The sequence below is a fragment of the Myotis brandtii genome, unplaced genomic scaffold (assembly GCF_000412655.1).
Source record: "Myotis brandtii unplaced genomic scaffold, ASM41265v1 scaffold679, whole genome shotgun sequence".
NCBI lineage: Eukaryota > Metazoa > Chordata > Mammalia > Chiroptera > Vespertilionidae > Myotis > Myotis brandtii.
In genome coordinates, this window is record NW_005370653.1 from 816,342 (window position 1) to 839,152 (window position 22,811).

Sequence of the window (22,811 nt, forward strand, 5' to 3'; positions counted from 1 at the left end):
TGTCGGAATGGGGGTGGGGCCGGCCAGCTGGGCCAGCTCATCCCTGACCCCTCCTCCCAGCCCGTCCGAGTATTGCGGAATCTCCAGGCGGGTGCCAGGTGATGATGGGAAGCGTGTCCCCAAGCAGCTCACAGCCCGGGGAGCTGGGTGAAAAGGGAGGTGTGCAAAGTTCACTCCCAAAACTCCCTGTCCCCGGCTCCACCCCACAGAGCCTTTTCACCCGGTTCTGGGCATGTCGCAAGGGCTGGGTCTTCAGTTCCTGTCCTTTTTTCTTTTTCTTTTTTTAAATACGTTTTTATTGGTTTCAGAGAGAGGGAGAGAGACATAGAAACATCATCATTGATCGGCTGCCTCCTGCACGCCCCCTACTGGGGATGGAGCCCACAACCCGGGCATGTGCCCTGACCGGGAATCAAACTGGGACCTCCTGGTTCATAGGTTGATGTGAGCAACCACTGAGCGACACTGGCCGGGCCAGTTTCTGTCCTTTTTGTCTACCCCTGACTCCTCCTCCAGGAACAAGGTCTGAAGTGGCTTAAGGGTAAGGATGTGGGTGGGGGAGGGAGGGAGATAAGTGGCCTGGACAGATCTGGGCAGTCCAGGCGAGTCCCTTCTGCCCTGGCGTTTTTCCAACCACAGCCTCTTACAGTGCAAGCTGAGGGCCATTTGCTACGACTCTCGCATCTGATTAGGGATTTTTAAAAAATACATTTTTTTAAATATATTTCAGAGAGGCAGGGAGAGGGAGAGAGAGAGATAGAAACATCAATGATGAGAGAGAATCACGGATCGGCTGCCTCCTGCACGCTCCCCACTGAGGATCGAGCCTGCAACCTGGGCCTGTGCCCTGACCGGGAATCGAACCGTAACCTCCTGGTTCAAAGGTCGACACTCAACCACTGAGCCACGCCGGCCGACAGGGATTTTTTTTTGTTTTTCTCAGATTCTTGAAGTAAACAGACCTGTGCAGTGGGTTGTGCACGAATGAGGACATGAGTGGGGTCAAAGCCTCGTTTGCGCGAGGCTTTGCAGGAGGCCAGGGCCCCTCCCTCCACAGGCCAACAGGGATTTTTTTTTTTGTTATTCTCAGATTCTTGAAGTCAACAGACCCAGGCAGTGGGTTCTATGGCATCAGTGGGTTGTGCACGAATGAGGACATGAGTGGGGTTCGTGCGAGGCTTTGCAGGAGGCCAGGGCCCCTCCCTCCACATGGGGCTGTGTCTCTTTCCCACGTTCCCAAGCAGCCTGGGTTTCCACGGGATGGGAACGGTGACACCCGTTCACAGGCAGGGATAACCGATTTCAAGAACGCTGCACCGCGATGAGGAGGCAGCCCATGGGGACATGGGCTCCCTGTGGTCACATCCCAGTGTCGCCCCTTACTGGTACCTTTGGAAAACTCGATGTGCTTCCCTCGTTTTCTTCATCTGAAAGAATGTGGATACTGCCCCGCCGGCTGGCGTGGCTCCGTGGTTGAGTATTGACCCATGAACCTGGAGGTCATGGTCACGGTTGGATTCCCGGTCAGGGCACATGCCTTGATTGCGGGCTCGATCCCCAGTGTGGGGCGTGCAGGAGGCAGCCGATTGATGATTCTCTGTCATCATGGATGTTTCTATCTCTCTCTCCCTCTCCCTTCCTCTCTGAAATGAATAAAAATATTTAAAAAAAATAAATAATGACGGATGTCCAACGGCTCTTTGCAGAACACAGAGCAGGCACCTAGGGGAGCCTGAGACCCTTAGTGTCCAGGGGGCGGGGACTGGAGGATGCCAGCATCGAGCTGTGCCCCTTCCACAGGACTCTGCCCAGGGAATAGGTGCTGATTCCCACCATCAGTTGCATGGTTTCGATCCGGTGGCACTTGGCTTCGCGTGGGCCCCTGTGACCGCATCCTCCGAGTGGGCGCTCCGCCTCCCCCTGTGGAAAGGGGGCTCCTTTGAACTCTGCTTTGTTTCGACAGGTCACTACGAATGGCCTCATTGCCACGAGCGAACCCCCGGCCGCAGAATCCCACCCCGGGCTCTTCCCGCCGACCTTCGGGGCCGTGGCGCCCTTCCTGGCCGACTTGGACACCACCGACGGCCTCGGGAAGGTCTACTACCGCGAGGACTCCTCCCCCACCGTCACCCAGCTGGCCGCCGAGTGTGTCCAGAGAGGGTTCCCGGGAGTGTCCTTCCAGCCCGCGAGCGCCGTGGTGGTCACCTGGGAATCCGTGGCCCCGTACCGAGGCCCCAGCGAGGACCCTGCCCAGGAGGACAAGGTGAGTGCTCACCCAGGGACCAGGGCGTGGAGCCTAGCAGGGGGGCGTGGCCTGGCTTGTGCGACTCAGAGGTACGGCGTGTTGCGTCACTGATGAAGAAAGGACTTCCGAGGCAACATCGGGTCATGGTGGGCTGATACCTCCAGCTCCGTATCTGCAAGGCTCGCAGTCTCTGTCTCAGGGGTGACTGGGTTGAAGAAAGCCAGTTCCAGCCCTAACCGGTTTGGCTCAGTGGATAGAGCGTCGGCCTGCGGACTGAAGGGTCCCAGGTTCGATTCCGGTCAAGGGCATGTACCTTGGTTGCGGGCACATCCCCAGTAGGGGGCGTGCAGGAGGCAGCTGATCTATGTTTCTAACTCTCTATCCCTCCCCTTCCTTTCTGTAAAAAGCCAATAAAATATATTTTTTTAAAAAAAGAAGGAAAGCCAGTTCCTGAGAAACTGCTCAGTGGCAAGAATAAGGTTGATGACTCCCATCCCTCTGACGCTGGGTCAGAGGGTTGGAGGTGGTTTCTGGTTAAATAGAGACTTCATTATTTTTTTAAAAAATTTATTTCAGAGAGGAAGGGAGAGGGAGAGAGAGTGAGAAACATCGATGATGAGAGAGAATCATGGATCGGCCGCCTCCTGCACGTCCCCTGTAGGGGATCGATTCGCCCCGACCAGGAATCAAACCGTGACCTCCTGGTTCAGAGGTCGCTGCTCAACCACTGAGCCTCGTCGGCCGGGCGAGACATTATTAATGCGAAGTGAAGGTTACAATCACCAGGTAGTCCTCAAGGGTGTGAAGAAGTAAAGAGAAAGCCCACAGTCTAGCTGGGGAGACAGAAACCACGGGCTCCATGGGAATGTTTCAGACAGGAGTCCCGCCATGTCCAGTGGGCATCTTTGGTGAAGAAGTAGGTGGAGAAGCCTCCTCCAGGTCTGAGTTACCCTTTGGGGACCTGCCTCGGTCTCTCGGCCCCACCATCGTTTAATTTTCATAGGATTACACAGTGGGGAGAAACTTGAAAGGCCCAAAAGCATCCATTCCCACGTGGGTGGAGATACAGCCACCTCCTTCCTAGGAACGGTGGGAGGGCTACATGGTGAGGTAACATACGAAGGGCCCGGCATCGGGAACGCAGTCCTTACACGAAGGCCCTTTCCGACGGGCCAGCCTCAGAGGCGTGGAAGTGGCGCTTTCCTGGAAATACCTAAAAGCGCCGCTTCTAGAATAAGTTGGGGGGACACCGCCATCTTCCCACGTGGGGCGTCTGGTCTGCTGCAGGGCCCCTGGGAAGATGTGGCCACTTGCCTGAGTGACTGACTGCCTTTTGACTCGTCTTCGCAGAGAAACACGTTCCAGGCGGTCCTGGCCTCCTCCGGTTCCAGCTCCTACGCCATCTTCCTGTACCCCGAAGACGGCCTGCAGTTCACCTCGACCTTCTCCAAGCGGGACCAGAGCCAGGTCCCCGCCATGGTCGCCTTCAGCCAAGGGCTGGTGGGACTCGTGTTGAGCAGCGACGGGGCGTATAACATATTTGCTAACGACAGAGACTCGATCGGCAATTTGGCCAAGTAAGCGTCTGCCTTCGTTCTTCCGTAGACGCCCCCTGAGAATAAGCATAGCCCGTGATTATCTTTTTTTTTTATAATCTATTTTATTGATTTTTTACAGAGAGGAAGGGAGAGGGATAGAGAGTTAGAAACATCAGTGAGAGAGAAGCATCGATCAGCTGCCTCCTGCACACCCCCTACTGGGGATGTGCCTGCAACCAAGGTACATGCTACATGCCCTTGACTGGAATCGAACCTGGGACCCTTGAGTCCGCAGGCCGATGCTCTATCCACTGAGCCAAACTGGCTAGGGCCCATGATTATCTTATTAAGGATGATGTAATGGGCATCACAGAACATTCGCTAAAAAATTCCCTTGGGTTGCAATGTTGGATATAGTTTTTCTATTATGTGGTACTTTTTATTTTTGTTTGTTTTTTTGTTTGTTTTATTTTTTTTTAATTTTGTTTTATTGCTTAAAGTATTACAAAGAGCAGTACATATGTCTCCTTTTTTTTTTTCCCCCTTGACATTCCCCTGGCCTCCCCTACCCCCCAGTGTCTTGTGTCCATTGGTTCTGGGGATGTGCCTGCAACCAAGGTACATGCTACATGCCCTTGACTGGAATCGAACCTGGGACCTTTCAGTCCCCAGGACGATGCTCTATCTACTGAGCCAAACCGGCTAGGGCCCGTGATTATCTTATTAAGGATGCTGTAATGGGCATCACAGAACATTCCCTAAAAAATTCCCTTGGGTTGCAATGTTGGATATAGTTTTTCTATTATGTGGTACTTTTTATTTTTGTTTGTTTTTTTGTTTGTTTTATTTTTTTTTAATTTTGTTTTATTGCTTAAAGTATTACAAAGAGCAGTACATATGTCTCCTTTTTTTTTTTCCCCCTTGACATTCCCCTGGCCTCCCCTACCCCCCAGTGTCTTGTGTCCATTGGTTATGCTTATATGCATGCATACAAGTCCTTTGGTTGATCTCTTACCCATCCCCCCGACCCTCCCCGACCTTCCCGCTGTAGTTTGACAGTCTGTTCGATGCTGCTCTGCCTCTGTATCTATTTTTGTTCATCAGTTTATAATGGTCTTTATTATCCATAAATGAGTGAGATCATGTGGTATTTTTCTTTCATTGACTGGCTTATTTCACTTAGCATAATGCTCTCCAGTTCCATCCATGCTGTTGCAAATGGTAAGAGTTCCTTCTTTTTTACAGCAGCATAGTATTCCATCGTGTAGATGTACCACAGTTTTCTAATCCATTCATCTACTGATGGGCACTTAGGCTGTTTCCAAATCTTAGCTATGGTGAATTGTGCTGCTATGAACATAGGGGTGCATATATCCTTTCTGATTGGTGTTTCTGGTTTCTTGGGATATATTCCTAGAAGTGGGATCACAGGGTCAAATGGGAGTTCCATGTTTTGTTTTTTGAGGAAACTCCATACTGTCTTCCATAGTGGCTGCACCAGTCTGCATTCCCACCAGCAGTGCACAAGTGTTCCTTTTTCTCCACATCCTCTCCAGCACTTGTCATTTGTTGATTTGTTGATGATAGCCATTCTGACAGGTGTGAAATGGTACCTCATTGTTGTTTTGATTTGCATCTCTCAGATGATTAGCGACTTTGAGCATGTTTTCATATGTCTCTTGGCTTTCTGAATGTCCTCTTTTGAAAGGTGTCTATTTAGGTCCTTTGCCCATTTTTTGATTGGATTGTTTATCTTCCTTTTGTTAAGTTGTATGAGTTCCCTATAAATTTTGGAGATTAGGCCCTTATCAGATATGACATTGGCAAATATGTTTTCCCACGCAGTGGGTTTTCTTGTTGTTTTGTTGATGGTTTCTTTTGCTGTGCAGAAGCTTTTTATTTTGATGTAGTCCCATTTGTTCATTTTCTCTTTAGTTTCAACTGCCCTAGGAGCTGTATCAGTGAAGAAATTGCTTCGGCATATGTCTGAGATTTTGTTGCCTTTGGATTCTTCTAGAATTTTTATGGTTTCCTGTCGTACATTTAAGTCCTTTATCCATTTTGAGTTTATTCTTGTGTATGGTGTAAGTTGGTGGTCTAGTTTCATTTTCTTGCATATATCTGTCCAATTTTCCCAACACCACTTATTGAAGAGACTATCTTGGCTCCATTGTATGTTCTTGCCTCCTTTGTCAAATATTAATTGAGCATATTGGTTCGGGCTAATTTCTGGACTCTCTATTCTATTCCACTGATCTATATGTCTGTTCTTGTGCCAGTACCAGGCAGTTTTGAGAACAGTGGCTTTGTAATACAGCTTGATATCTGGCATTGAGATCCCACCTACTTTGTTCTTTCTCAGGATCGCTGCAGCTATTCGGGGTCTTTTTTTATTCCAGATGAATTTTTGGAGAGTTCGTTCTAGATCTTTGAAGTAGGCCATTGGTATTTTAATGGGAAGTGCGTTGAATTTATAGATTGCTTTGGGTAGTATGGACATTTTAATGATGTTGATTCTACCAATCCAAGAACATGGTATGTTCTTCCATCTCTTTATGTCTTCCTCTATCTCTTTTTTCAACGTCCTGTAGTTTTCTGAGTAGAGGTCTTTTACCTCTTTAGTTAAGTTTATTCCTAGGTAGCTTAATTTTTTTGGTGCGATGGTAAATGGGATTGTTTTTATAATCTCTCTTTCTGAAAGTTCACTATTGGTGTATAGAAATGCCTCAGATTTCTTGGGGTTAATTTTGTATCCTGCTACATTGCCAAATTCATGTATTAAGTCTAGTAGCTTTTTGATGGAGTCTCTAGGGTTTTGTATGTATAATATCATGTCATCTGCAAATAAGGACAGTTTTACTTCCTCTTTTCCAATTTGGATGCCTTTTATTTCTTCTTCTTGTCTAATTGCAATGGCTAATACTTCCAGGACTATGTTGAAGAGGAGTGGCGAGAGTGGGCATCCCTGTCTTGTTCCTGTTCTTAGGGGAAATGGTGTTAGTTTTTGTCCATTGAGTATGATGTTGGCTGTGGGCCTGTCATATATGGCTTTTATTATGTTGAGGTATGATCCTTCTATTCCCACCTTGCTGAGAGTTTTTATCAAAAATGGGTGTTGGATTTTGTCGAATGCTTTTTCTGCATCAATTGATATGACCATGTGGTTTTTTTCTTTCAATTTGTTTATGTGATGTATTACGTTTATTGATTTACGGATGTTGTACCATCCTTGCATCCCTGGGATAAATCCTACTTGGTCATGGTGTATGATCCTTCTGATGTACTGTTGGATCCGATTTGCTAAGATTTTGTTGAGGATTTTGGCATCTATGTTCATGAGGGATATTGGCCTGTAATTCTCTTTCATTGTGTTGTCTTTACCTGGTTTTGGTATTAGGGTGATGCTGGCTTCATAGAATGAGCTTGGATTCCTCTCTGTAAAAAAAATCAATAAAATATATTAAAAAAATAAAATAAAATAAAATAAAAAAATGAAAAGTTTGAGGACCCCTGCTCTACTGTTTCTGTTACAAAGTTATCCATTCCACATAGTCACTCACTTTAAAAAATATATAGATTTTTTTATTGATTTCAGAGAGGATGGGAGAGGAAGAGAGAGATAGAAACCTCAATGATAAGAGAGAATCATTGGGGAAAAAAAAGAGAGAGAGAGAGAATCATTGATCGGCTGCCTCCTGCAACGCTCCCTACTGGGCTTTGAGCCTGCAACCTGGGCATGTGCCCTGCCGGGGAATCGAACCGGGACCTCTTGGTTCATGGGCCGATGCTCAACCACTGAAGCCGGAGAATCGAACCGGGACCTCTTGGCTCATGGGCCGATGCTCAACCACTGAGCCACACTGGCTGGGCCTGGGCCTCGCTTGTATTTCTTCTTACTCGTTCTGATTTGTCTCCTGACGATAGCCACACATGTTTGTTCTTCTTGAGTCTTCCGAAGCCTGGACGAGAGCTGGGGGCCAGGGTCAGTGAGCTCATTACTTTCTTCCAAGGCTCGGAAGTGGAGACATTGACCTTGCGTGTCCGGACCAGGCCGCGGGTCCGTGTCTCGGGGCTCCCCACCCCGCACCCTGGCTCTCCTGGGGTGATGCGGACATCCCTGCCTGCGTGGCGCTCCGCTCTTGCAGCTGGCTTCGGGGGGACAGCTCCCCAGATGTGTCGGGTTGTTTACTCGCAGCTGTGGCGATCTGAGCTGTCACCCGATCGAGGCGTCTCTGACATTCTCCTTCGTGGAGCTGTCCTGTTGAAATGCTATCCTATCTGACGCCAACAGCAACATATGGTGGTGCATTGCTCGGTATTAGTCCACGCCTAGGATTTGGGCCCGACTTGCGCCTGAAACAGATGTTTCTCTGTCCCTCTATCTCGGTTATTTCGCTGTTTCTGGCGGGAGGTCAGCCTTCCGCGGCCCGCCGTGCATTCCTGGCGTTATCTGAATAGTCACCCACAGATACGCAGGCCATGGGGACCCACGGGGCGCCGGGCCCTCGGCTGGAGTGAAGCAATCTGCAGTCACGTGTGTTCAGCGTGGGGGCCAAGGGTTTCCGACGCCAAACGCCGCCTCTCCACACACTGGAAATTTCCTCCGAGCGTCTGGGACGCATAGAACCTTCCTGGTTTAAACTTCACTTGTGTCTTCACTCCGAACAGTCGGTTATAAACCGGATCGCTCCCCACTTTAAAAGTCCACCCCCTACATGTGCTTTTGAGCTTTCTTTCCAAATCAGTTTCCTCTGGATTGTGGAGTATAATGAGTCCGTTCCTAATTCTAACAAATTGAACCAAGGAGGTAAAATTTTAAAGGCTTAGGAAGAATTCTTTTTGTTTCTTGAGTGAAAGGAATTGAAGAAGTCTTTCTAATCAGCTTTTTAAAAAATCCTGACCCGAGGATATTTTTTCATTGATTTTTAGAGGAAGTGGGAGAGAGAGGGAAAGACAGAGAGAAACATCAGTGTGAGAGAAACACATCAATTGGTTGCCTCCTGCATGCGCCCTGACCAGGGCCCGGGCCAGGGAGGAGCCTGCAACCGAGGTACGTGCCCTTGACTGGAATCGAACCCAGGACCCTTCAGTCCGCAGGCCAACACGCTATCCACTGAGACAAACCAGCTAGGGCCTAATCAGCTTTTGAGTATAAGAGCTTCTTAGTTATTGCCTGGAGAGAAGAGGCAAAATAATTTCAAAATACTCTGAAGTCATGAAAATGGGAAAATTAAAAAACAGTAAAAAATAAATACCTTAAGACCCCTTTAAAATGTGAAGCTGATCTTTTTGACTCGTCAGAGGGACACCAGATTGAGACAGCTGTCTGATGGGGTGACCTGAGACTGATGCAAATTAAATGAGAGCACTTTAAAAAAATATATTTTTATTGATTTCAGAGAGGAAGGTGGAGGGAGAGAGAGAGAAGCATCAATGATGAGAGAGAATCACTGATCGGCTGCCTCCTGCACGCCCCCCACTGAGGATCGAGCCCGCAACCCGGGAATCCAACCCTGACCTCCTGATTCATAGGTCGACATCCAGCCACAGAGCCATGCCGGCCGGGCAGATTAGAACACTTTTTGATCATTCACCCTGTGATTTCTACACTCCTTGTAGCCCAGTGGTTCTCAACCTTCCTCATGCCGCGACCCTTTAATACAGTTCCTCGTGTTGTGGTGACCCCCAATTTCATTGTTACAAATTGAACATCATTAAAGCATAGTGATGAATCACAAAAACAATATGTAATTATAGATATGTTTACCGATGGTCTTAGGCGACCCCTGTGAAAGGGTTGTTCGACCCCCAAAGGGGTTGCGACCCACAGGTTGAGAACCGCTGTTGCAGCCCCATGTGCGTGGGGTGTGGCAGATGGAGCCACCACACCATTTACGTGGCTCCGGGCGGTGAGTCCGGACCCTGAGCCGCCTGGCCGAGTGCCATTATCCCTGCAGGGCTGGGGGGCCCCCTGTGACCCGCTCCTGCCGCTGAGCCCCGAGACCTGCTCACAGTTGCCCTGTGCTTCCTCCGCAGTCTTCAGCTACAACACGGATTCCCGGCCCACGTGCGCCAACAGCCGACACCAGTGCTCCGTGCACGCCGAGTGCCGGGACTACGCCACCGGCTTCTGCTGCAGCTGCGTCGCCGGCTACACCGGGAACGGCCGGCAGTGCGTGGCCGAAGGTCTGTTTTCTGTGCTCATTCATGGGCCGGGAGGAGGGAGGGCGGCCTAAATATTTTTATTGATTTCAGAGAGGAAGGGAGAGGGAGAGAGAGAGAGAAGCATCCATGATGAGAGAGAATCATGGACCGGCTGCCTCCTGCACGCCCCACACTGGGGATGGAGCTGCAACCCAGGCCTGTGCCGTGACCTCCCCGTTCAGAGGTCGACGCTCAACCCCTGAGCCCCAAACTCCAAATTGGATCCAGCTGTCACTTGTGGACCAGGCAGTCTCTACGGTCGTGAGAGCCCAGACACAGTTTACTCAGCGCGGGTCCCCGGGGAGCCCGGGGCCATAAACGCCAATGAAAACAAAAGCGACAGAAACCCCGCCGTACGGAACATTTGTCCCTTCGGATGCCAGATGACCTCACGTGTCGCTGGCCGTTTTCTTTGTGTTTCGTGAGGAAATGCAGTTGCTTCCCCAGGTTTGACTCAGTAAAGCTTGGAAGCACTTTCCTGTTTTTCAGATCCCCTGCCATCACTGTTTTAATTTGCTAAAAAAACAAACAAACAGCAACGAACAGGAACCGTGTTCCCTTCTGGGTCCTAATTCGATCAAGTGAGGGTTGTTGTACTGACTTTGGCAACGAGAGAGAATTTTTGTGTCCGTGTGTTCATTAGGGGAATGTTTTCAGCATCTGTAAACGTATTTCCTTCCAAATCGCACCGCCCAGGGGTGGTGTGCCTGAGCGTTGTGTGGGGCTTGGCTTGGATACCCTGGGAGAAGCTTCCAGAATCAGCAGCAAAACCTCCTTCTCCAGGCGCGGCCCCGGCGGCCTTTCCCGTGCCAAGCGTCCGAGCTGGGAATGCTGAGTGTGCTTGGCAGAAACTCAGATCGGACGAACCGTCCGGCCCCACGTTTTAACATCATATACACGCCCTGGAGGAGTCTAATGGTTTAATTATTTGTTGGATTCTTGCTACTTTTCTAAAAATTTTATTGATTCCAGAGAGGAAGGGAGAGGGAGAGAGAGAAACATCCATGATGAGAGAGAATCATGGATCGGCTGCCTCCTGCACGCCCCCTCCTAGGGATTGAGCCCGCAACCCAGGCATGTGCCCTGACGGGGAATCGAACCGTGACCTCCTGGTTCCTAGGTCGATGCTCAACCACTGAGCCACACGGGCCGGCCTTGCCTCTTGCGCTACAGGCCCAGGGCCTATCCTGTTCTTCTCTTACGAAGGACTTTGTTTCCCTCGCAGGGTCCCCCCAGCGAGTGAACGGCAAGGTGAAAGGGAGGATCTTTGTGGGGAGCAGCCCGGTCCCCGTCGTGTTTGAGAACACGGACCTGCACTCCTACGTGGTGATGAACCAGGGGCGCTCCTACACGGCCATCAGCACCATCCCCGAGACTGTGGGCTACTCCCTGCTGCCCCTGGCCCCTGTCGGGGGCATCATAGGGTGGATGTTTGCGGTGGAGCAAGACGGATTCAGGCACGGGTTCAGCATCACAGGTATTGGCATGACCCGTTAAAGTCCATGGCCCGGGGGTGGGGGGGTCCAAGGGAGATAGGGACTGGGGATAAGTGGAAAGGACTCCAGGTCTAAAGACAACTCACTGACAAGCTTTTTGTTCTGGGAGAAAGACCTGGTGGTAAGAGGACCGGTATTCTTTCGTGAATAATATTTTCGAATATTCTAAATAATATTTAAAATCCTGCTGGCCCGGCTCACCCATCCTAAAGCTTGGGTATTTCTCATTGTCCCTTCTCATCATGAGTTGAAAATGCCCGTCTTCAGCACAAGCCCTGAGCCAACCCATCTCGGAGGCCGGTCTGTGGCTGGGAGGCAGCCTCTCTCTGCGCGTGACTCCGTGGGGCCCCCTGGGTGCCCCAGCTCTGTCCTCGGGGGTCCCCAGCCCCATTCCTACCAGCACCCCCTGAAGCACCCACAGAGGAGGTGCAACTCCACGGCCCCTGACCAGCCCTGTGAGCCCAGGGCGGGCGCCGGGGTGGCTGTTCCTTCTGATGGCAGAGTGACCGAATGACCTTGCTTTCCAGGGGGCGAGTTCACCCGCCAGGCCGAGGTGACCTTCGTGGGGCACCCGGGCAAGCTGGTCATCAAGCAGCGCTTCAGCGGCATCGATGAACACGGGCACCTGACCATTGACACGGAGCTGGAGGGCCGCGTGCCGCAGATCCCGGTCGGCGCCTCCGTGCACATCGAGCCCTACACGGAGCTCTACCACTACTCCCGCGGCGGTGAGGGCACCCTGGGGCCCGAGGCTCCCAGTGCCACCGGGACAGCCCGCACTACTGCCGTCTCCTGGGCTGCAGAGAGCAAAACGCGGGCGACACCTTAGTAACATCGCCTTTCCCCACTGCCAGACATCATATCACTCCCTCCAGAGAATTTATTATTTCTTATTTATTTACTTTAATTTTTATTCATTTCAGAGAGGAAGGGAGAGGGAGAGAGGGAGAGAAACATCAATGATGAGAGGGAATCATTGATCGGCTGCCTCCTGCACGCCCCACACTGGGGATCGAGCCCACAACCCAGGCATGTGCCCTGACCGGGAATCAAACCGTGACCTTCTGGTTCATAGGTCGACGCTCAACCACTGAGCCACTCCAGCCAGGCGTCCACTAGCCTGTAATCTTTAGGTTGGCTCTGGGCAGCTTAGGAACTTAGAAGCACTTGATGGGGGAAAAAAGCAACAAATATTACTGATGCAAATAATACCCATAACGGTAGGGGAAATCCAGGTAGCAGAAGGAGTCCCCATTGGAAATAAACGGTCTTGCCCTAGCCGGTGTGGCTCAGTGGATAGTGTCTGCCTGTGGACCATAGGGACCCGGGTTCGATTCTGGTCAAGGGCACGTACCTTGGTTGCAGGCTCCTCCCCAGCCCAGGTCCTGTTTGAGGCACGTGCAGGAGGCAACCATTCAATGGATTTCTCTCCCATCGATGTTTCTCTCTGTCTTTCCCTCTCTCTCCCACTCTCTCTAAAAACCATTGGGAAAATATTGGGTGCGGATTAACAACAACAACAACAAGAAATAAATGAGCGATCTCATTGACCGGCTCCATTGCAGTCTCCCCTGGAAGCATGGTGTCTGGGGAGACCTCCGGTGGGATGGGTCTGACCCTGGAGGAGGCCACCGCATCCTCACGCCCTCTCCCTTCTCTCCCCACCCGTGTCCCTCCTGCATGCAGTGATCACATCCTCCTCCACGCGGGAGTACACGGTGACGGGGCCCGCGGCCCCTGCGAGCATCCACACGTACCAGTGGCGCCAGACCATCACCTTCCAGGAGTGCGTCCACGACGGGGCCCGGCCAGCCCCGCCCAGCACCCAGCAGCTCTCGGTGGACAGCGTGTTCGTCCTGTACAACCAGGAGGAGCGGATCCTGCGCTTCGCTCTCAGCAACTCCATCGGGCCTGTGCGGGGTGAGACGCAGCTCCCACCGGCCCTCGTGCGCCTGCGTCTCTGTTCTCTGGGCGTATTCTTTTTAAAAAATATATATATATATATATTTATTGATACGCCCTCGTGCGCCTGCGTCTCTGTGCTCTGGGCGTATTCTTTAAAAAATATATATATTTTTATTGATTTCAGAGAGGAAGGGAGAGGGAGAGAGAGAGAAACATCAATGATGAGAGAGAATCATGGATCAGCTGCCTCCTGCACGCCCCACACTGGGGATCGAGCCCACAACCGGGCATGTGCCCTGACCAGGAATCAAACCGTGACCTTCTGGTTCATAGGTCGACGCTCAACCACTGAGCCACACCAGCCAGGCGTCCACTAGCCTGTAATTTTTCAACTTATTAATTGAATTGAACCATGACCTCCTGGCTCATAGGGTGATGCTCAACCACTGAGCCATGCCGGCCGGGCGTGATTGTTGTCAATTTCCGGCAAAATTGCCTTATGGCCTGTTCTGCTTGGGATCTGATGGGGAAGATGCTTCAACAGAGCATCCGCCAGCTGCTCCCCTGTCCCCGGCCTCCACCCGCCTTCCTCTGTGGGGGGAGCGTTCCGAGGACTCACCTCTCAGTGTCTCTGTCCTCGCAGACGGCTCCCCGGACGCCCTGCAGAACCCCTGCTACATCGGCACTCACGGGTGCGACACCAACGCAGCCTGCCAGCCCGGCGCCGGGAACCAGTTCGCCTGCGAGTGCTCCATCGGCTTCCGGGGGGACGGACGCACCTGCCACGGTACAGCCTCGGCTCTGACGTGGGGGGCGTGGGGGAGGCCACGGGGAGGTGTCCGCAGCCTGTGGTCCAGATGGCTGCTTGGGATCTGATGGGGAAGATGCTTCAACAGACCATCTGCCAGCTGCTCCCCTGTCCCCGGACCACGGCCTCCACCCGCCTTCCTCTGTCGGGGGGGAGCGTTCCGAGGACTCACCTCTCAGTGTCTCTGTCCTCGCAGACGGCTCCCCGGACGCCCTGCAGAACCCCTGCTACATCGGCACTCACGGGTGCGACACCAACGCAGCCTGCCAGCCCGGCGCCGGGAACCAGTTCGCCTGCGAGTGCTCCATCGGCTTCCGGGGGGACGGACGCACCTGCCACGGTACAGCCTCGGCTCTGACGTGGGGGGCGTGGGGGAGGCCACGGGGAGGTGTCCGCAGCCTGTGGTCCAGATGGCACGGGAGGGGACGAGGCCCCGAGATGAGACTGGCATGCCCAGGCGTCCCCTGGCACCGTGAGGGGCACTGCCCCTTCCAGATGCTCTGACTCTAAGCAGCAGAGAAGAATCTGTGAGGCCACACCCCGCGCAGGTGCAAAGGGGAGCTGAAGCCAGCGCTGCGTGTAACCCTTGGAGCATGATGTCCCCCAGGCACGTTGGTGTGAACTACAGAGGCTCACCCTTTTTTTAGAAAATATTTTTTTATTGATTTCAGAGAGGAAGGGAGAGGGAGAGGGAGAAACATGAGTGATGAGAAGGAATCATGGATCGGCTGCCTCCTGCACGCCCCACCCTGGGGACCGAGCCTGCAACCTGGGCGTGTGCCCCGACCGGGAATTGAACCGTGACCTCCTGGTTCATAGGTCAGGGCTGGACCACGGAGCCACCGCCGGCCGGGCCAAAGTCGCTTTTTTGAAACACACAAAGTCCCCGTTCCTAAAGCTTCACGGGGAGAACGGAGCTTGGAAACGTTCCCGTGGCCATGCTGTTCTGTCGCTTGGATTGAAACTCGCCCTGTGCTAGTTGCTTTGGCAGCCGAGCGGGAGCCTTGGGGCCCTGCCGTCCGCACACGGCGTCCAGACATCTGGGCTGGAGCATCCTGGGAGCTGGGGGCAGGGGCAGTGGGAGCCGGAATGGTCTTTTAAAAAAATATTGATTTCTGAGAGAGAGAGGACGAGGGAGAGAGAGATAGAAACATCAACGATGAGAGAGAATCGTGGATCGGCTGCCTTCTGCATGTCCCCTACTGGGGATGTGCCCTTGACCGGAATCGAACCGTGACCTCCTGGTTCATGGGTCAACGACTGAGCGGCGCCGGCAGGGCTGCAGTATATGTTAAAAAACCTGAACACTCGCCCTAGCCAGTTTGGCTCAGTGGATAGAGCGTCGGCCTGCGGACTGAAAGGTCCCAGGTTCGATTCCGGTCAAGGGCATGTACCTTGGTTGCAGGCACATCTCCAGTTGGGGGTGTGCAGGAGGCAGCTGATCGATGTTTCTCTCTCATCGATGTTTCTAACTCTCTATCCCTCTCCCTTCCTCTCCGTAAAAAATCAATAAAAAATATATTTAAAAGAAAACAAAAAACAACACCCTTTGGGTTGGGGTTTTGCCTGGGTTTAGTCCCCCCGAGTCCCCCCGCAAGCAGCAGTGCTTTCTGCGTCATGTACGCAGTGACGTTCGAAGAGGTTAACACGAGGCTGCTTCGTGTTTCCTGAACTCACTGTAGACATCGACGAGTGCTCGGAGCAGCCCGCGGTGTGTGGGAGCCACGCCGTCTGCAACAACCACCCGGGGACCTTCCGCTGCGAGTGCGAGCAGGGCTACCGCTTTTCCGAGGAGGGAACGTGCGTGGGTGAGTACGGTGGTCGGAGATTTTCAGGATCCTGATGCGTGTGGGGTTCGTTGGTGCCTGTGGGAAGGTGTTGCTCCAGGTAACCATCCAGGCCGAGGGGGGAGGCGCTGAGTTCTGGAGTTGGGTGGTGGAGGGGACAGTTTACGAAGCTGAATCTGACTCTGTCCCTTTCCTCCAACTTCCTGGGGGGCCACATGTCCGAGGATCAACGCTCTTACTGTTCACCCCAGTAACACCATCGCCTGATCTGTTGGAAGCTTTGTATTGCTCTCTGTTCTTACAAAACGATGTTTCATTCTTTTATATTTTTTAAGATTTAAAAAAATATATATTTTTATTGATTTCAGAGAGGAAGCGAGAGAGAGAGAGGAAGCGAGAGAGAGAGAGAGAGAGACATTAGTGATGAGAGAGAATCATTGATCGGCTGCCTCCTGCATGTCCTCTACTGGGGATCGAGCCCACAACCTGGGCATGTGCCCTTGACTAGAATCAGACCCACAACCCTTGAGTCTGCAGGCTGATGCTCTATCCACTGAGCCAAACTGGCTAGGGCTCTTTTTTTTTTTTTTAACCTTGCAACATTTATTCAACTTATTAATTAATGAAGATACCAGTAGAACATGAAATTGTTTCAAAAAGACACTTTGACCCGGCCGGCGTGGCTCAGTGGTTGAGCGTCAGTCAACCTATGAACCAGGAGGTCACCGTTCAATTCCCGGTCAGGGCACCTGCCCGGGTTGTAGGCTGGATCCCCCGTGTGGGGCGGGCGGGGGGCAGCCGATGCATGATGCTCTCTCGTCATTGACGTTTCTCACTCTCTTTCCCTCTCCCTTCCCTCTCTGAAATCAATAAAAATATATAAAAAATAAAATAAAAACACCCAACCAAAAAGACACTCGGAGGAACTATTTATAGGCAACTTGAAAAGGGAAAAGGAGTGTCGGAGTAAGAAAGCCTGACGGCATTTGAGAAGGGTTATTGGAACATGTGTTTGTCATTAGTGGCCGTACCAGGCACCTCGTGTGCTTTTTCACAGAAAAGACGTAGGAAACACATTCAACCGAAAGTATTTGCCGAAGGACAGACACATCTGCCAGGTCAGGCAGCGAGACTCCTCGGACTGCGGCCCTCAGGGAAGACCATAGAGACAGAACGTCTGAAAAAAAACAAAACCAGGAACCGTGCCCGATGCGGATCATGAGAAGTTAGAGGTTGGGAGACATGTAGAAGTTCGGATCAGGGAGCCTGCAGGGCTGGGAAGCCAGAAAGCAAAGCTGGAGGCTGCAGTCAGTCCCACGCCCGTAGCCAAGATCTTCACGAGCCAGCAGGCCTCCAGGCCCTGACAGATGAGCTGGTCAGACGGACTAGATGCAGGACACAACCTAGGAAGAGGGAGAGCTTTGACCTTCAACTGTACTTGACACCCTTGGTCTACCTGCATTAAAATGAGGCCAGTGCCTCCAGAAACCAGAAACCAGTTCTTTTTTTAATATATTTTTATTGATTCCAGAGAGGAAGGGAGAGAGAGAAACATCCAAGGTGATAGAGAATCATCAATTGGCTGCCTCATGCACGCCCCACACTGGGGATGGCGCCCACAACCCGGGCATGTGCCCTGACCAGGAATCGAACCCTGACCTCCTGGTTTATACAGAGGTCGAGGCTCAACCAACTGAGCCACGCCGGCCGGGCATTCCTCTATCAATTCTTTTCCTTATTCTTTTAAAAGCTATGAAAACAATTAGACTTGTTTTCCCTTAAATCACTGGCTTTGGGATTCATGTGGAGGGACCACCTTGTAGGCACATGTGTCATTACCTGCTTTGGGTTGAATTCTTCCTGATTTAGGTCTACAGTTCTATTTGGGGCCATCTGCTTGGGGGTTTCAATTTTACAAGCCACAAGCAGGAACATAGCTTCTTGGCCTTATCCGAGTACATGAGTTCACGCTATGAATGAGGCTAATTGTTGCTTTAGGCTGCTGCTGCTGCTGATGGTGGTGGTGGTGAGCCATCCACAAAGGAACAGAATGAATTTTTCTACTTTCCCCCAACTGCTGCACTTTGAACTGTTGGCTCCAAGAATTTAAAGTTCAGAGATTCTTGGATAATTCCAGTCTGGAGGGCAGTGCGCTGAATGGGCCGTATGAGCTCAGCATTTCTGCCCAGTTGAAAACAGACTTCTCTTTTACTGCCTCCCCGACCCATGTCCGTGCCCTTTGCTGTGTACTGAGCCCTAGCCTGCTTTCTGTTTGCTTTGTCTTGTTTTAAAAAATAGATATTTTTATTGATTTCAGAGAGGAAGGGAGAGGGAGGTAGAGAGAGAAACATCAATGATGAGAGAGAATCATGGATCGGCTCCCTCCTTACGCCCCCTACTGGGGATGGAGCCTACAACCTAGGCGTGTGCCCTGATGGGGAATCGAACCGTGACCTCCTGGTTCACAGGTCACTGCTCAACCACTGAGCCACGCTCGCCAGACTGTTTGATCCGTCTCGAAGCTGAGATGAGGCTGCCAAGGTCTCAGGGGGAGGTGGAGGCCGAGGGCTGGAGGGAACAGGCAGTTCTCATAGTTTGAGGATGACCCAACATCTGTGCATGGAAAGAGGCCAGTCCCCTTTGCACAGAGTGGAGAGTTCAGCTCTGCTAAAGTTACTTTTTTTTTTTTAATAGAGAACAACAATTCCTGTGTATTTGGCCTGATTTCCCTCTCTGCTTTTTGAGATGGAGATTCAAAGATTACAGTCTAGCCCTGGCTGGTTTGGCTCAGTGGATAGAGCGTCGGCCTGCAGACCAAAGGGTCCCGGGTTTGATTCCAGTCAAGGGCATGTACTTAGGTTGCAGGCTCCTCCCCGGCCCGGGCCCTGGTCGGGGCACGTGCAGGAGGCAACCCATCGATGTGTTTCTCTCCCATCGGTGTTTCTCTCTGTCTTTCCCTCTCTCTCCCACTCTCCCTAAAAATCAATGGGAAATATCCTTGGGTGAGGATTAACAACAACAACAGAAAAGATTGCGGTCTAATTATAATTAATTTTTAATTCCCAGTCGGAGTTCAATTTTCTCTCCTTTTGAAATCTTTTCCCTCCATCCCACCTTGCAGCGTCCCGTTGGGTGAACGGCCGGAAATTGCCGTTCTGGGAGGTCAGGAGCTTGAGGAAGCACAGCTGGGCACATGGGTGTCCCCTGTGGCCGTGTCCCCTCCCTCTGTGGCTGGTAGACACCCAAGGCTGCCTCCTCCAAAAGCCCACCATCTGTCTCGCACCCCTGCTCCCTTCCCTGGATGCTCATGTCCCTTCCCCTGGTGGGAAACGGGTGACCTTAACCTCAGCCTTCACAGTGACTGTCCACCTGCCCAGTGAGCCACAGGGGGAGACACAGGGCGGACAGAGTCTCAGACCCTCAGCTCCAAACATTCTACCCGCAGGGCTGCCCTGGGAAGTGTGGGCCCCTGCGATGTGCCACCTCCACATCCCGGTGAAAGGGACGGGGATGTGGAGAGGGGCCCGGGACGGAGCCCTGGGGTGAAACTCAGGTCGAAAGCCAGGCTGAGTCCGGCCGGCGTGGCCCAGTGGTTGAGCTTCAACCTATGAACCAGGAGGTCACGGTATTCCCGGTCAGGGCACATGCCAGGGTTGCGGGCTCCATCCCCAGTGTGGGGTGTGCAGGAGGCAGCCGATCCATGAATCTCTCTCATCATTGATGCTTCTCTCTTGCTCTCCCTCTCCCTCCCTCTCTGACATCAATAACAATATATTTGGAAAAAAGAAAGAGAAAAAGAAAGCCAGGCAGAGTGGGCCAACCCAGGTGTCATCCTGGGAGGCCCGATCGAAGGCCGAGTCCAGGTGGGAGGGGAGAGGAGAGACGGGGCACCAGCCGAGTGGGGAGAAGGGGGTGAAGCCCTTGAGATGCCTGGAGGTCTGGGGTCCGAGGGGACTAAACCACTGGCGTCGGGGGGTATCGGGGAAGGGCACGGGGACTCCTCAGGGGCCTCCCTTCCGAACGTCGTGTCCACCTTGCGTTCGAAGCTGCTGTGGACGAGCGGCCCATCAACCACTGCGCGACGGGCCTGCACGACTGTGACATCCCCCAGCGGGCCCAGTGCGTGTACACGGGCGGCTCCTCCTACACCTGCTCCTGTTTGCCAGGCTTCTCCGGGGACGGCCGGGCCTGCCAAGGTGCGTGCGTGCGTGGTGACGCCGATGTTTCTCTCTGTATAACCCGGAAAAACGCCCCACGTGGTAGTGATCTTATGCGAATGGCCGGCTTACCTCGAGTTTAGTTAAGAGTTATTCTTTCAGCTCCGTTGGTAATGTGGGCCCCATGTTACATTTTTATGTAGGCATTTGAACTACTGGTTCTGTATTTTATTTATTTTTTGTTAAATATATTTTTATTGATTTTTAGAGAGGAAGGGAGAGGGAGAGAGAGAAAGAGAAACATCAGTGATGAGAGAGAATCATGGATCGGCTGCCTCCTGCATGCCCCACAGTGGGGATCGAGCCCAGACCTGAGGCATGTGCCCTGACTGGGAATCGAACCGTGACCTCCTGGTTCATAGGTCGATGCTCAACCACTGAGCCACACTGGCCGGGCTATGCATTTTCTTTTGGGGGCTGTTCCCCTTGGGGAAAACACTGTCCTCCCCCTGAGATTTTGTTCTGTCTGACTTGCTTCTTCAGGCAACAATTAGACACCTGCTGTCTGCTAGGAACGGGGCGGGTGGGGGTGTGGGGGGCGTGGATTGTCTGTTTTTTAGGAAAAGAAAAACCACTTTTGAATTTATGGAGCTTAAAGTCCAGCCATTTATTGTTTTTTAATTATTATTTTTAAACAGTATTTTATATATAAATTTTTATTGATTTCAGAGAGGAAGGGAGAGGGAGAGAGATAGAAACATCAATGATGAGAACGAATCATTGATTGGCTGCCTCCTGCACGCCCCCTACTGGGGATCGTGCCCTTGACCGGAATCGGACCAGGGACCCTTCAGTCCGCAGGTCGACGCTCTATCCACAGAGCCAAACCGGCCAGGGCAAGATGACTTCACTTTACACCACAAAGTATTTCTGCAAAGTCCAAGCTTTTCCCAGATAGATTATAATCTCAGAGCAACTGTCTCTTCATTACTCACCCGTAGGCATTTTTGAAGCTCTCATTTATGATGAAAAGAAGCATTTTATTTTATTTTTTATTATTTTTTTAAAAAATCCTCATCCAGGAATATTTTTCCATTGATTTTTAGAGAGAGTGGGAGAGAGGAGGAAAGACAGAGAGAAATATCGATGTGTTTACACAACAATTGGTTGCCTCCTGCATGCGCCCAGGCCAGGGACCAGACCGGGGAGGAGCCTGCAATGGAGGTAGGTGCCCTTGACCAAAATCAAACCTGGGCCACTTCAGTCCACAGGCCGACACTCTATCCACTGAGCCAAACCAGCTAGGACTGGCAAGCTTCATTTTAAAAGTAAAGTAATACTTTGCTTTAATCTGAAATGTATACAGGACCAAATATGTGCCTTTGAAAAATATTGATTTAGAATATATTAAATTAGGTCTGAATAGGAAAAGGCAATTATTCTCAAATAATAAGCACTATATTGAAGAATTAGTGTTGAGTGATTGTTTGGCTCATTAATGGCTCAGCGGCCCCAGAGCAGACACAGGGCCCCACAGAGCTGAGCAAGGGGCTTAAGTGATTGTGTAAACCATGGATTCCGGAGGAATCTCTGTCCTGGGGCTGTTTTGCAGACGTGGATGAATGCCACCCGAGCCGATGCCACCCCGATGCCTTCTGCTACAACACCCCGGGCTCCTTCTCCTGCCAGTGCAAGCCTGGGTACCGGGGCGACGGCTTCCGCTGCGTGCCTGGAGGTGAGGAGTCGGGACACCGGGAGCCGGTAGGCCCGTGCCCTGCCCCCGAGTCCTGAGCACGGGGCCCCGGGAGGGGAGGTGCCGTGGGAATGTGTGAGTTCCGTGCGAGTCCTGAGGGTCATTGAGGCAGATCAGAGCGTGGCCGCCGTGAACAGGCGTGCAGGCTGCGTACTGCTCTACCACGGGGGGCACCGAAGGTGGACCAGGACTCCTGGCAGCCTGGAGTCTGGTTGTCCTGGTAACCGGAGCGAGCAGAGCAGGGCAGGGAGAGTGGGCCTGTAGCAGTCAGGGTTCGCAGAGACACAGAAACAGTGGTGTGTGTGTGTGTGTGTGTGCAAATATGTACATTCACAGTAAAGAGCTGCAGTGTAAGAAATCGGTTCACACCATTGGATGAAGGTTTACATTTTGACATACTGTGGGGCCTTGACTTACGAGTTTAATTTCGTTCCGAGCCCAGCTCGTTAAGGAGCTCGTCAACTCAAATTACTCTGTCAACTCAATGCAAAGAATCGGCCGAGAGACAGCTGGTATCTCAAAAAACTCACTGTATAACACTACATGTCGCTGGTCTGCATTGTTTTCCGCTGAGGACCGGGGTCAGCGAATCCCACCCACCTCCTGTTTCTGTAAACAGAGTTTCACTGGGACCCAGCTGTGCTGGTCAGGTTATGTACGGGCTGTGGCACCCTCACCCACGTGTGTGTCAAAGGAGAGGTCAGTTTGCGGCAGAATCTGTAAATGCCTGCAAAGCCTAAGGTGTTTGCCACCTGGTCGGAGGTTTGCCGACCCCTGGCCTAGAGGAACCCCAGGCAGGGCACCCTTTTGTGCCTGAAGCGATGGGTGAAAGTTGGAGTGTTACCCATAGACTTACACACAGAGAGGAGTGGTGACATTCCAGCAGCTGTTAAAAATGACTAACAGGAAAAAACGGAG

The 22,811-nt window shown here is 51.9% G+C and overlaps 1 protein-coding gene across 1 annotated transcript in view; it reads left to right on the forward strand.

Moving 5' to 3' along the window:
- Nucleotides 1–1,685: 1,685 nt before the first annotated feature.
- The window catches only part of NID1 (nidogen 1), a 40,856-nt gene continuing 19,730 nt past the window's right edge, over nt 1,686–22,811 (forward strand). Inside the window, 12 exon segments of the mRNA XM_014529278.1 lie at nt 1,686–1,718; nt 1,964–2,263; nt 3,596–3,846; nt 8,529–8,590; nt 9,820–9,969; nt 11,213–11,464; nt 12,011–12,211; nt 13,170–13,403; nt 14,032–14,175; nt 15,879–16,004; nt 20,030–20,179; nt 21,753–21,875. Of these exon segments, the coding sequence (XP_014384764.1) occupies nt 1,686–1,718; nt 1,964–2,263; nt 3,596–3,846; nt 8,529–8,590; nt 9,820–9,969; nt 11,213–11,464; nt 12,011–12,211; nt 13,170–13,403; nt 14,032–14,175; nt 15,879–16,004; nt 20,030–20,179; nt 21,753–21,875 (2,026 nt within the window).